At 31.7% G+C, this 13,612-nt stretch overlaps 1 protein-coding gene across 1 annotated transcript in view; it reads left to right on the top strand.

Moving 5' to 3' along the window:
* The window catches only part of LOC117180168 (nucleolin-like), a 36,422-nt gene extending 23,239 nt beyond the window's left edge, over window positions 1–13,183 (top strand). Inside the window, exon 2 of the mRNA XM_033372526.1 lies at window positions 13,012–13,183. Coding sequence (XP_033228417.1) covers window positions 13,012–13,183 — 172 coding nt within the window. The remainder of the gene's footprint in view (window positions 1–13,011) is intronic.
* The last annotated feature ends 429 nt before the right edge of the window (window positions 13,184–13,612 follow it).

Raw genomic sequence — 13,612 nt, 5'->3', positions numbered from 1 at the left:
ACAGCATTTTAAAAATTAAAAAAAGAAGAAAATGAACAATTTAAATTAAAAAAACGCAAATATATGAAGTCTCCTTTATTCATAATGTGTCCCCTAAGGGTTTACATGACCTTCGTTTCTTACATGACAACCGGCAAATTTTATATTATCCTATTCTTATTATTAACAATGTTTAAAATGTTTATAATTATTTACATAAATTCTTATATCTCCTTCTACAATAATCTAGCTCAATTTTAACATCGGATGTGTGAGCGAGCGATCAAAGCGAGAGAGCGCGCGGATCTTAATCTACTTATACCACTACATTTTAACAACTAATAACAAATCTTTACGCTTCTAATGTAGGCGACTTCTGTTTCTTTTTTCCTTCACTTGCACTTCTCTCCTACCTCATGCTCATTTTGCCATTTTTCCACTTTCATTCTTTCTCATTTGCCGCTCTAGCCCCCTCTAACTCCGTCTTTTCTCAATACGTCCCCTCCCTTATCTCATTTCCCTACCTAAATCTTGCTATTCTGGTTCATCTTCTCTCACGGCATCCCTTTTCTAAATACTTTGGTACTTTTTCGCTAACTCCCCCATCTTTCCCCCCATTAACTTCGTCTTAAATTGCCGTGCACTCTTATCCGCTCTGGTACTTAATTAATCTCTTTACGCTTCTTCTCTCACCATATATCCCGGTGTGCTCCCGTCTACCCCTAGCGTCCACCTTATAAACCTTTCTTGAAAAATTTCAATCTCTTTCATTTCCTTCCATTCCCATATCTCCGCTCCATAACCTAATATCTTCCATAATAGCGTAGCAAATAACCAAATTCTGCTTGTTACTCATCAGAGGTCAGTATTTTTGGAATCGACATATCTAAAACAGGTTTCTACAATCCAGTGAATAAGTATAATATAATTTTTTTGGTTTCTTTACACAATTTTCGCTATGAAATGTCTGTATTCGTACGTGCATTCATGATCAATTGGCTAGTTACGAAAAGAAATGTATTAGCAACAAAACATATTTGAACAGTGGAACGTAAAGGAAACAAAATTTGTAATTTAACATTTTTAGAATTTTGAAGATGTTGAATTTTTAACATTTACATATTGTTAACTAACATTTTCCATCCCCCTCCCTGTATCACCCCAAATATGACCCAAAAATTAAAAAATAAACATTTTTAGGTATTGTTTTTAACTTTTAGCAATTTCTGTTGTCGTTTTCATACAAATAATTACCTCTGGACAATTTTAATATTTCTCATGATTTTTTAAATAATGATTGATTGTTTAAATAAATGTAACTTATTTAAAAAATTTTAATTTTAAACAATGTAAAAAATAATCATATTTTCTTTTTATTTGCCCTAACATTTTTTTGAGAACTTAAAGAAAAATGAAATAAAATAGCACACATCCAATTATTGTTCTGACTGTACAGTGTATAAAAATGTATTCACAATTGGTAATTGTTTAAACAAATATAATTGATTAAAACAATTATTTTTCCAAAAAATATGTTTAACGTCGTGCCAAGCATTTAATGTTTGATATTAATCTAATATCTCTAAATAACTAAAAAAAAGTTACCTGAATTAATCGTGATGAAGTGCTGAATTTCTTTTTCCAATAATTGTTTCATGCTCTTTGGTTTCAAACGTTTTATATTTTCGTAACTTTCAATTTTTACGTCAGTTTCAAAATTGGCTTGTCTTATGCGTTTTATGATGCAAATGATTATAGATGAATTATACTAAGTGTGCAAAGTTAATTAAAGTAATGTTTTTATTATTTCGATCATTATAAATGAGATAAAATATATTACTTCACCCTGAAAAATGTTGTTCAGAGAAAATGTTGAAACTTGAATCATAATTTGCATTGGTGAATGTACTTTTTTATGATATGGTCATAGTAAAGATTGTAACAATATAACGAATGCAATAATAAATGCACTTTTACAATGACTTTTATGATTGATTTAATAGTGCACCAAAAAAGATGTAAACGATGCATGCTTCATTTAAAGAACATTAAGAAAAAAATTTTATATAATGTTGAATTCAGAACATACGATTTGTACAATATTGTTGGAAAAAATAATCGTTAAAACAAATTATATATCTTTAAATAATTAAAAAATTGTTAAGACATTTTTTGTATACACTATTCATTCAGAAAATAAATTGTATATCTTCTATTTTATTTAAATTTTTTTTAAGTTGTCAAAAAAATGCTTAGGAAAATAACAATTCTTTTAAAAAATAGAGATTTGTTATGGATTAAAAGAAATTTATGAAAATTGTGTACTTATTCAACAAAAAGTAGTTTAGGAATCCAATTTGAGAAAAAACTGTACAACTTTGGCTCAATTTCAAGAAATGTTGTAAATAAACAAAATTAATTGTTTAAATAATTGGATGAGTAAGGCCGGTACTAACGCAATATTCCTACCATACCGACAGCGAGAAGCTTCCATCTTTAGTAGTTCGTGTCCGTGCTAAGCTTCGAGTGCATTCCTAAAGGGTCCTGGTGACGTTACGATTGCGCAATAGTCTGGAGCCAAAAACATATAAGCAGATTCAAAGTTATTGCCTGAAAAACAAGGATAATTTATTGCTTCCTGATAGATGATGTATTCGTTAAATGCACAAAAGATGCAGGTGCATACGTGAAATTTGATATAAAGAGCTACGTATAACATCCTGTTTTCACTATTAATTTTATTTATTGCTCCCTGATAGATGATACTTTAACTAGAAAATTCCTGCCTTTATTTATTTTATGCGTCATCATAACCATAATCATCATTATCATAACCACTTTACAGGCAAGTTTCCTAGCACGAGTCATCAGGGCTATAATGTCAATTACAAAGACTCACACACTATACCAGTGGTATTTCAAATTTTGCCAGGATATGATTTTCACTTTTTCATTACCCTACCGGTAGAAATCTCAGAATCTATGCTAAAGATTCTTTAGGGACAGAGAAGCTCAGAGAAATTCTCCGCAGGCAATCAGGTAGATATATTTCAAGGGCCAGGTAGCTCGTTTAAATATTGTAAAGCCTTTAAAATGTTCTTTCCCGTGATTAAATTGCATGCATTCTTACAAGGATAACCAGAAAAAATCCTGCTATAGACGCGTGAGAAGTGCTCTTTCTATATTACTTAAATTTTTTCTCCGTGTGATATTACATTTTAGTATAATCTTTTCAATTTAGGGATTCTGAAATTCCGAAAGTTGCTTAAGTTTATACTAAAAATTATGAGTTATTCGAAAGGAATGTTGCAGACAAAAATTCCAAAAGGACAAGTTTGTAAACCCGTCGTGAATCTCCGTCAACTTACACTAAATAATTATAGGACATAAATACGCACATTATTATTATTATTATTATTATTATTATTATTATTATTATCAGTATTTAGGATACATAACACTGTATAATACATATTCCTTGAGGTAACTAACTTACTTTTACTTATATACACAGTACGCATGCATATACATATAACACACGCATTGCACACAAATTACGCTAAGAAAGGGGGTTTGAAGATTTCTTATATACTAAATGGTGAAAGTTTTTGGAATTATGAGAAACGGCATGAAGTTTAATTACTGGACTTAGAAACACTCAAAATTGAAAGTGAAAAAAAGAAAATATTCTGTTTAAATAAGGTCAAAATTGGGATTGAATTAGCTTCAAAAATACCTATAGGTATTTTTTTTCTATCACACGTATTCATACATGAATCTTGATTATTTTAGCAGGAAACACGAAGTTCTCAGAGTCACATCGTGAGCGCACGGCTATGAGGTGCGATCGGCATACAATTTCTGTTAGCGTCTATCACGGAAAATGAAAATATCTTTCTTTCACTTTCTCATTGACTATATTAACTTCTACAACATTTTTATTAACTTATGTACCTCAAACTATTAATTTCTGTAATTTCTGTTATGTTATTTGATAATATCATTCTCTATTTTTATTATTCTGCGTTTTAGTACATTACAAATCAATCTTTCCTATTGAATATACGAATTCTTGTTTTCAAGATATTAAGTTTTCATATTCTAATTGTAAATTTTCGTAAGTACACTAACAATAATTTTTATATTTACACGAATTCCCCAAATCGTAATCGATTATATAAATTATTAATATTGAAATAGCATGTATTATTATAAAATTTCTTTCAGTGTGCCACCTTTCTACTTTAAAGGAACAAGTTATGTGTAGTCTGAATGTTGAAGTGAGCAAGATGCAAATTATTTAAATTTACAAAATTAATTCTTTTGAGATTTGATTAAAATAGTGTGAGTATTTTCGATTCATTTGCATCCGTGATAGATTAGTGTAGAAAGAGAGAACGCGGTAAAACGGAGACATCACTAACAAAGGATTTCCCAGCATCAGGAGAGTAGCAGACAGGGATTTGAGGGATGACAGCTGGAAAGGGACTCACGGTGGCTCAAGCTAAGCCGATCGGGAATATCCGATCGACGTTCGCATGCTCGTTTCTATTTTGCATGCCTAGGAATCTCCTTCGAGAGTGATTGTAACTCGCTCCACGGTTTTTAGGATTTATGAAAGACCTCATGAATATTCATTACAGAATTGTATTCTTACACGAAAAAATGTGCTTCTATCATTGAAAATTCTCAGCACGGAATTAAAAAAAAAATTGAAAATCCATTAAAATCTTAAAAAATGAAAATATATTAGGAATCAATATATAAATTGATATTAAATAAAACAAGAGAAAACATTTTGTTTGACTTGTAACAGCTTGTGCTTGTACATAACTGCAACAGGAGAAACTTTTGGTCATTCGCTCCAGGTCAATTACTAATGGGAGTTACAGGCATAATTTATTGACACTAATTCAATGTCTCAAAAGCAACCAGAATTTCGTATATTTTGAGTTTGAAGGAACAATATAACACACACGATTACAGTATTGCCAACTTGAAATTTCGTTTTCCTAAAACATCGGGTTTTCGACGTTCCCACTTCCAAGTTGTCCTCGTGATTTATTATTTTTAATTTAAAGAATTTGTTTTACGCTTAATATGTAAGGAATTTATTGGGAAATGGGACCATATTTGTAACTCCATGCCACTAATATAAGGCCACCAATATATGTGGACGTAAGTATACCCGGTAACAAGCGTTGAATTCAGAAAAATTAAGAATTTGTATTCCTATGATATAAGCAATTTTCCTCCGTCTGAAAATCCCCCAACAGGATCAGAAAAATTGCAAATCCTATTCATCTCAATCGACTTAGTAAAAATTAACAACAGAATTTATTCAACCTATTTTTCATTATTAAATCATTTTATAACTTATAAATTCGAAAAATATTCAAATTTATATTTATTTATATTTTAATAATTAATTTAAATGTCTTAAAAAGTGCAACAAAGAAATCTATGTAAATGTGTGAATTCAAATAATTTTAACTCTAGAGAGGCAGAGTTGAATTGGTGAGAATTATAATTTCAGAATTTACATTCCGCATGAAGGAATTAAAACTACTTATTACACATATTTTGTGAACTTATTATAAAGAATTAAATATAATTAAAATATTACCACTTATGAGGAATAAAAAATATCTCTGTGAGGTGCGTTACCGGTACAATTAGAAGAAATTAAATATATTGAAAACACTTGCTATTTGGGAGAATAGAAAACAGTGTGGCGGTCGCTATGAAAATAGAACTGAATGAGTTTAGCAGGTATCTTATTCTTATTGTGGCATTTTAGAAAGATGGAAAAATCGCGCATTCAAAACAATAGAATAATCTTCACTTTTGCGCTGAAATCTGAAAATATTAATTTTTCTCTATTCTACGCTTATTACCGGGTAACACGATTATATTTGATGTTGGGTTGAAATAAACCAACATTAGAAAAGATAAAACGTCATATCGTATAAAGTCGTCATAGGACCTTAAATATGACTGAAGAGGTTAGAGCGTGATTCTGAAATAGCAGCCATTCGCAATGTCGGCAATATGAATTGAGGTTATGTTGTTTTCACAACTTTGATCACACGCTCCTACTGAAAGGAAATCTCAAGAACATCACAAGTAAAAAAGTCAGGCCGCTTAATACAAAATTTCAGTGAATTATCAGTCTCTGTTTTTTTATATTACTAGAAGATCATACGCGCGCTTCGCGCGCGACTAACTGATTTACTTGCAATTATTTTATTTATAAATGAAGTTTAATATGATACCGCGATATTCATTGTTGTTTCAATAACTTTTATTTGTACACGGCTCCACACGGCTACCCTCTCAAGATGCAGAATAAATTATTGCGCAACACTAAACATTTCTATGCAGGTTTAGAAAACACATATGAAATATGGGTGCGTACCAATTTTCATAGAAATACATAGTAAATGATTTCGACTCGAGAAGAGTTCAAATATGAAGCCATTTCGAGCGCCCCTAGCACTTAGATGCGTGACCAGCTACGATGTACGACTGGGTTGTGGTCTCATATTTTGAAAACCCGGCCAAACTCGGAAGGTGGTTTTTTGCAGTTTTCCTCTCATCTGGGCAAATATTTAGGCAACTGCGAGTAATTCGAATAAACTCGTTTGCAGCCGCATTGTAATTAAATTGTACTAAAATTCATACAGACTATAATGAAATTACTGTGGAAGAAATTAATAAAAAAAAATATTTACTGAAACTAATCAAAATGAAAGTTTTTACTACTATACAGTTTTAATTTCTTTTTAAATTCTTATTGAATAAATAGTGCATACATTTCTTCATAAAAACTAATTTGTTTAAAATGTTCAAATAGTTAAAAATCTAATTAACAGTTAAGTTCTGAATTTGTTTGTGGAATTCATTTTAATAATAAATCATTAGTGTAAATTTGCAAAGTGTCATAGTAAAAAGCGAGTGGATATGCAATCTTGGTTGATTCCGTAAACAAATTAAGCCTATTTTTCAAAAAATGCCCAAACTCTTAATTTGCTCATGAAAGTAGTTTAAATAGGAAATCATGAAAATTTTATTATTATAATTAATCGGAAAGACGTTCCTAGTTAAATTTGAAAAAAGCTGACCCTTTTCGTTGAAAAATAGCAACATTCTGAATTTTGTATAAAAGTTCTTTATATAATTAATAATTCTTGTAAATATAGCAAACAACTTAGGAAAGATTCATCGTAAAAATAATTTTAGTTAACTTCGTAAACGAATTGTGTTTATTAATTAAAAAATACCCTTACTCTCAATATGTTTATGAATATTGTTTGCATGATTAATAATAATTATAAATTTATAAAGCATGGTGGGAAATGATCAATGAAAGATATTCTTAGTTCATTCCGTAAACAAATTATGCCTCTTTCTTGAAAAATAGCCAAACTATAAATATGTTGATAAACATTTTTTAAATAATTAATAATTGTAAATTTTCAAAGCATCAGAGAAAATAAATCATCAAAAAGATATTCGTAGTTAATCATGTTAAAAAATGTAGCCTACTCGTAGAAAGAAAACTAAATTCTTACTTTTTTAATTGCAATTGTTTAAATAATTAATAGTTCTTGTAAATTTAAAAAGCAACATAGAAAAGAGTCATCCGATAGGCATTTTTAGTTGACTCCGTAAACAAATTCACTTGTAGAAAAAAGGTTGAACATTTAATATTGCAAATAAAATTCAGTAAATAATTAATAGGTCTTGTAAATTTGCGAAGCAACATAGAAAGCCGTCATTGGAAGACATTCTTAGTTGACTCCGAAAACAAATTGATTCCTAAAAAAGGCACTTTTAGTTTTTTAATTGAAATTGTTTAAATAATTAATAGTTCTAGTAAATTTCAAAAGCTGCAGAAAAAAGAGTCATTGTATAGGCATTCTAAATTAACTTCGTAAAAAAAAAATAAATCGTGGAAAAAAGTTGAAATCTTATTTTTAAATTGAAATTCTTTAAATGAATAATAGTTTTTCTAAATTTACAAAGCAAAATAGAAAAGAGTCATCCGATAGACATTCTTAGTTAACTCCGTCAAAAAATTGACTCGTATCAAAACGGTGAATCTCTTAGTTTTTAAATTGAAATTCTTTAAGTACTCAATAGTTCTTGTAAATTTGCAAAGCAACATAGAAAAGAGTCATCGTATAGACGTATTTAGTTGACTTCAAAAACAAATTGATTCGTAAGATAAATGCCAAACTCTTAGTTTTTATATTAAAATTGTTTAAATAATTAATAGTTCTTGTAAATTTAAAAAGCAGCATAAAAAAGAATCATCGTATAGACATTTTTAGTTGACTTCGAAAACAAATTGACTCGTAGGATAAAGGCCACACTTTTAATTTTTTAATTAAAATTATTTAAATGAATAATAGTTCTTGTAAATTTGAAAAGCAGCATAAAAAGCGCCATTGTAAAGAAACTCTTCCATGACTTCGTAATAAAACCTATCCTAACCTAAAAAAACGTGACCTTACCTAACCTAGTCGAATGAAATTCAACCACACGTGTAGCTGTGTAAGCGTACGGTTCTCAGTCTTAAATGTGTGCTATATTTAATAGGTTAACCCGATCTTAACCTACAAATGAATCTAACTTAACAGAACCTAACGAAATTTTGCTTAACGCAACACAACTTAGCTTAAGTGTTCCCGTTGTAACACAATAAAATTCATTTTATTGTACTACAGGTGGTTAAAAATTTAGATGCACATTACTCATTTGAAGAAACTGGGAACTATAAGTAGAATTGACTCCATTTCAATTAACCTGGCAATGTTTGTATCAATTAAAATGTAGAACTGTAACTTAAACATGCAAATGAATAAGAGTTTTTTTCAACATTTTTTTCTTTCTACTTTTCTTAAACTTAAAGGATATATTTATACTATCTTTCGTGTTTACATTTTATCTTGCTTTTTAATGTAATTAAATTGATTTTTAGACCTACTTCAGTCTATTTTTTGCCTGCCATAACGTGTCCTTTTTTCTTCATTTGTAGGTTAAGATCGAGTTAACCTATTAAATATAGCACACATTTAAGACTGAGAACCGTACGCTTACATAGCTACACGTGTGGTTGAATTTCATTCGGCTAGGTTAGGTTAAGTTAGGTTTTATTAGGTTAGGATAGGTTTTTTAGGTTAGGATAGGTTTGACCTCTTTTCAGGTTAAGCCCAAGCTGATTCAAACGGTACCGCAAACACAACGGGACAACACAATCAGTTTAATTGTGTTTCGTGAGGTTAGGTTAGGCTAGGCTAGGTTAGATTTATTTCTAGGTTAGGCTCGAGTTGATCCATTCGATGTAGCACACATTTGCTACGGGAAAATATGTTTCCAGAGCTTTACGTGTAGTTCAATAAATTTCTGTTAATTCAGGTTAGGTGAGGTCAGGTTTTGTTGGGTAAAGTTATGTTAAATAAGTTGATATCAGGCAAGGGTTGATCCTTCACAGTTGTCGACACGTTTTTGAAGTGAAAATTTGCATCACTGGCATTATTTTGAAATTTATTTGTCTCAGTGCATGATTTTTCGTCATTTTTTGAGGTTATGGCTTAACCATGACGTGGTGGGTGATTTTTGAGACCGAATTTGAATTCAGCGCCCCAAAGTCCATAGGAATACGTGTGTCTTGTTACCAGATCCGCACACTTTTTTTGTGTGGCTGTGTCATTAATATTTCTGGTAAATCTACAAAGCAACATGATATAGTAAATGTATTCTTTAAAAAACAGCGATCTATGCAAATTATTTAAATAATTACAATGTTTGAAGATGAAATGAATATTTTAAAAAACATATATGAGCTCCACTCGAATTCGTCACGATCTCTAGGAATATTTACATCAATTATGTAAACAGATCCCTCGAGTGTGCCTTGATGCCTTGAAGCTAGCTTTGAATGAAATGCTAGTCAAAATTGTACAATTCAAACTCCAGACTCCACTTGTACGCTTAGCATTTACCGCCGCCAATCGGAGCACATCAGGGCTAGAGCGCACTTCGGTGGAAATGCCTTGGTTTCATAATACGCAGCTCTGTTCTTAACCTAAAAATGATTCTATATCGCATTTCGGTGCGAATGCATTACCTTCATAATAGATTCCGCTGATCTCGATTCTGATCTCGATTCTGATCTCGATTCTAAAGAATAGGCGGCAACCTCTTTTTTATGATAGGATTTGTAAAATGTATATATGCATATGAAAGTTAACGCTTGACGGTAAATCTAAGAACGCTGCCTATTTTTAACCATTCCTTCTAGTTTAAGACATACTTACAAAACATTGTATTTCTTCAAATTATCAAAGCAAATTTTAAATATTTTTAATCGTTTAGATTTGTAGATTCTGATTTTGTAGGCTTTAATCCTTTCTTTAAATATTCAAAAAGAAAGCTATTTGTGTACTTCAAGCTCTAGAATTTGAACTCCGTCACTAACCACGCAGCTTGGCCATCAAAACGTCCCAGTAAACAATTTTCCCAAACCATTGGCCAATTGAGCCTCCCGCGAGCAAAACGGGACACGCTCGAAATGCATTGGTTTCAGTTGGCCTCTTGATTATTGTCGTTTTTGATTTTCTCAAGTCGGATGAAAATTTGTTTAAAACCTTATCTTAATAGGAAATTGCATTCCACATATTTTTGTTCTCTAAAAAAAGCTTCTAACTTTTTTAGTTTTCGAGATAATCACGAAATTATTACTTTTTGACCAAATTAAAAATCATATTTTTGCGTTCCACTCGCTCTAACTCCTTCAATGATAGGACTATCGGAATGAAATTTGTAGTGAACATGAATATAACTGTTCTAAAAGAGACAATAATTATGAAATTTTGATTTTTTTCTCAAACATTTTTTACTAATTTATTTCCGACGCAAGTCGTAAATTACGCATTGATACTTTCAAACGTTTCGTTTCGCTGACGAATTTCGAAAAAAGCGAAACTTATCGTTACCAAAAATTCGAAGAGGATCAAAGAAGTTTTTTGGAAACATCAAGTAATTCTGACTTGTGGTTTACCAATAACTATTAAATAAAGACCTGACGCTCGACCGATACACGTGCGAGCTTGTTCTAAGGATGTGTCTAACGGAGGTGAAGATCTTGACTGTTGACACCAAGATCAAAACAAAGCACAATTGGTCTTCGAGATTGTGTAACTAACTGATTCGAAATAGTTTTTTTGTTACGTTTTTATTTTGACTGCATGAACTGGATCTTCGCCTCCGCTAGACACATCCTTAGAACAAGCTCGCACTTGTATCGGTCGAGCATTAGGTCGTTATTTAATTGTTATTCGTAAACTACAAGTCAGAATTACTTGCCGTTTTTCAAAAAACTTCTCTGAACCCTCCTAGGATTTTCGACCATAATAATTTTCAGTTTTTTTGAAATTCGTCAGCGAAAAGAAGCGTTTGAAAGTGTCAATGCGTAATTTACGACTTGAGTCGGGAATAAATTAATAAAAAATGTTTGGGAGAACAAATAAAAATTTCATCATTACTGTCATTTTCGGAACAGTTATATGCATGTTGCCGACAAATTTCATCCTCATATTCCTATTATTGAAAGAGTTAGAGAATAGCCAAGAGGCCAACTGAAACCAAAGCATTTCGAGCGTGTCCCGCTTTGATCAGGGGAGGCTCAATTATTCTATTTTCTCTTGTTTTCAAGAAACTTATTTCCTTTTCTCTTTTTTTCGCTCGACTGCGAACACAATGAGTAGAACCCGATAAAAAATCAAAATATTTTATTTAAAAGTTTAGTCTTTCTCATTGAAAATACTTCTGTTATATTTTTGGCACGGAATTCATTCCGTTTGGTTAAAAAGTTCTACTATATGGTATGTTTGAAAATTCGTCTTTTTTAGTACTAAATTCAGTTTTATGGTTAAAAAATCACATACAAATTTTGTTTAAAATTCACCTTTTTAGTGGATCATTCAACCGCTTGGTTAAATGTTGAACTTCTTTTTCCAACTTGATTTCTTTTGTTAAAACTTTAACGACATTGTTGACCAATAGGCTTTTTTATTTTAAATTATTGCGATTTCGCCCTGACCCAACCAGCTCCCACAGATTTTCCACCTTCTCGGTCCATTCCGCCCCCTGACCATTTTTATTGATAATCCATTACATTCTCTCTTCTTTACTCTCGCCTCCCCTTCGTAATCTCACACACACTCTCCTTTATTCACTCAAAACCTACATGCTCTTACAGTCTTTACCGTTCTGAATCTCACCATTCTAGCCCATTAACTCCCATTTTTAATCTGTTATAGGTAATCTGGTTGTCCTTGTCTTTTAGCGATTTGATGAGTATACCAGCTGTTGCACCTTGAATTTGCGATTTTTCCTATCTATCCTCCCTTGTCTTGCTTTGTCTCTTCCTCTACTTCCTCCTACTCTCTACCCCTCACTGGCATACCACATTCAAGCTTCATTTCATCTCTATTATTCTCCTATTTTTAATTCCCACGTTACCCCTCCTCTCTTTATCAATAAACCCCCGGGTATATGCTTGCACAATTTCAATTTCCTCTACCCTTCTTAGTTTCTCTTTGAAGTTGCAGGCCCAATAATGATACCAACAGTGAAGAAAGACAGAGGAGAGGAGGTTCAATATTATAGGGGTATGATGTTGATGTCAACACTGTATAAAGTATATGTAACGATTTCGTACGAGATGATGAAGAAAGAATTTGAGAAAAAAAATAGAGACACATAAAAGGCAAAAAGGGGCAATGGAAGCAATGTTCGTGAACTTAAAGGCGGCGTTTGACTTATTAGAACGAGGCGAAATAGAAAAAGTTATGTTGAAAAAGGGGATAAGAGAGGGATTAATAAAGAGAGTACCAGAAATTTATATAGAGACAAAAAGAATGGTAAAGGTAGGAGAGCAAGTAGGAGATAGTTTCTGATTGGTGAGAGGAGTGAGGCAAGGATGCCATCTGAGCCTAATTTTATTTAATATATTAATATCAGACCAGGAAGAAGAAAGGAGGAGAAAAGGATGGAGAAGAATTATGATAGGGAAGGAGACGCAGACGACATAGACATAGACGACATAGACGACATAGTGTTGAAGCCAGAGTATGAAGAATGGATGGCGGACTTAATTACAGGATTAAAGAGATACTTAGACGGAAAAATCTGAATTTAAATGTAGAAAAGACAAAGATAATGAGGTTTAGAAAAGGAGCGGAAAGGAAGACAGAATGGACGGGGAGATGAAAGAGAATAAAGTAAGAACAAGTATAAGAGTTCAAATAATTGGGTTATATCTTACAAACGAATGAAGATCATAGAGTTCATAAATCAAACAGATATAGGGAATAGGAAAAAGAAGTTTTTAAAAATTAGAGAAGGAGAATGTGGTTATTTGTACGCTGGTCTAGCCGGTATTAGGTTTTGGAGCAGATATCTGGGGATGAAAAGAAAGAACAGATATTTAGATTTTACAAGAAAGTTACAGTCTGTCAATTTAAAGCGTGGGCGGCTTTACTCGCAGTCGGTAAGGTGTATCGACATGATTTTGGTGTCAAAATATTAAGAAGAGCTCCCTCTTTCATGCTTTTTGATTTAA

The sequence above is a fragment of the Belonocnema kinseyi genome, chromosome 1, assembly GCF_010883055.1.
Source record: "Belonocnema kinseyi isolate 2016_QV_RU_SX_M_011 chromosome 1, B_treatae_v1, whole genome shotgun sequence".
Lineage (NCBI taxonomy): Eukaryota > Metazoa > Arthropoda > Insecta > Hymenoptera > Cynipidae > Belonocnema > Belonocnema kinseyi.
Note: the sequence above shows the minus strand (reverse complement) of the source record. Positions and strands in the feature narration are given on the sequence as shown.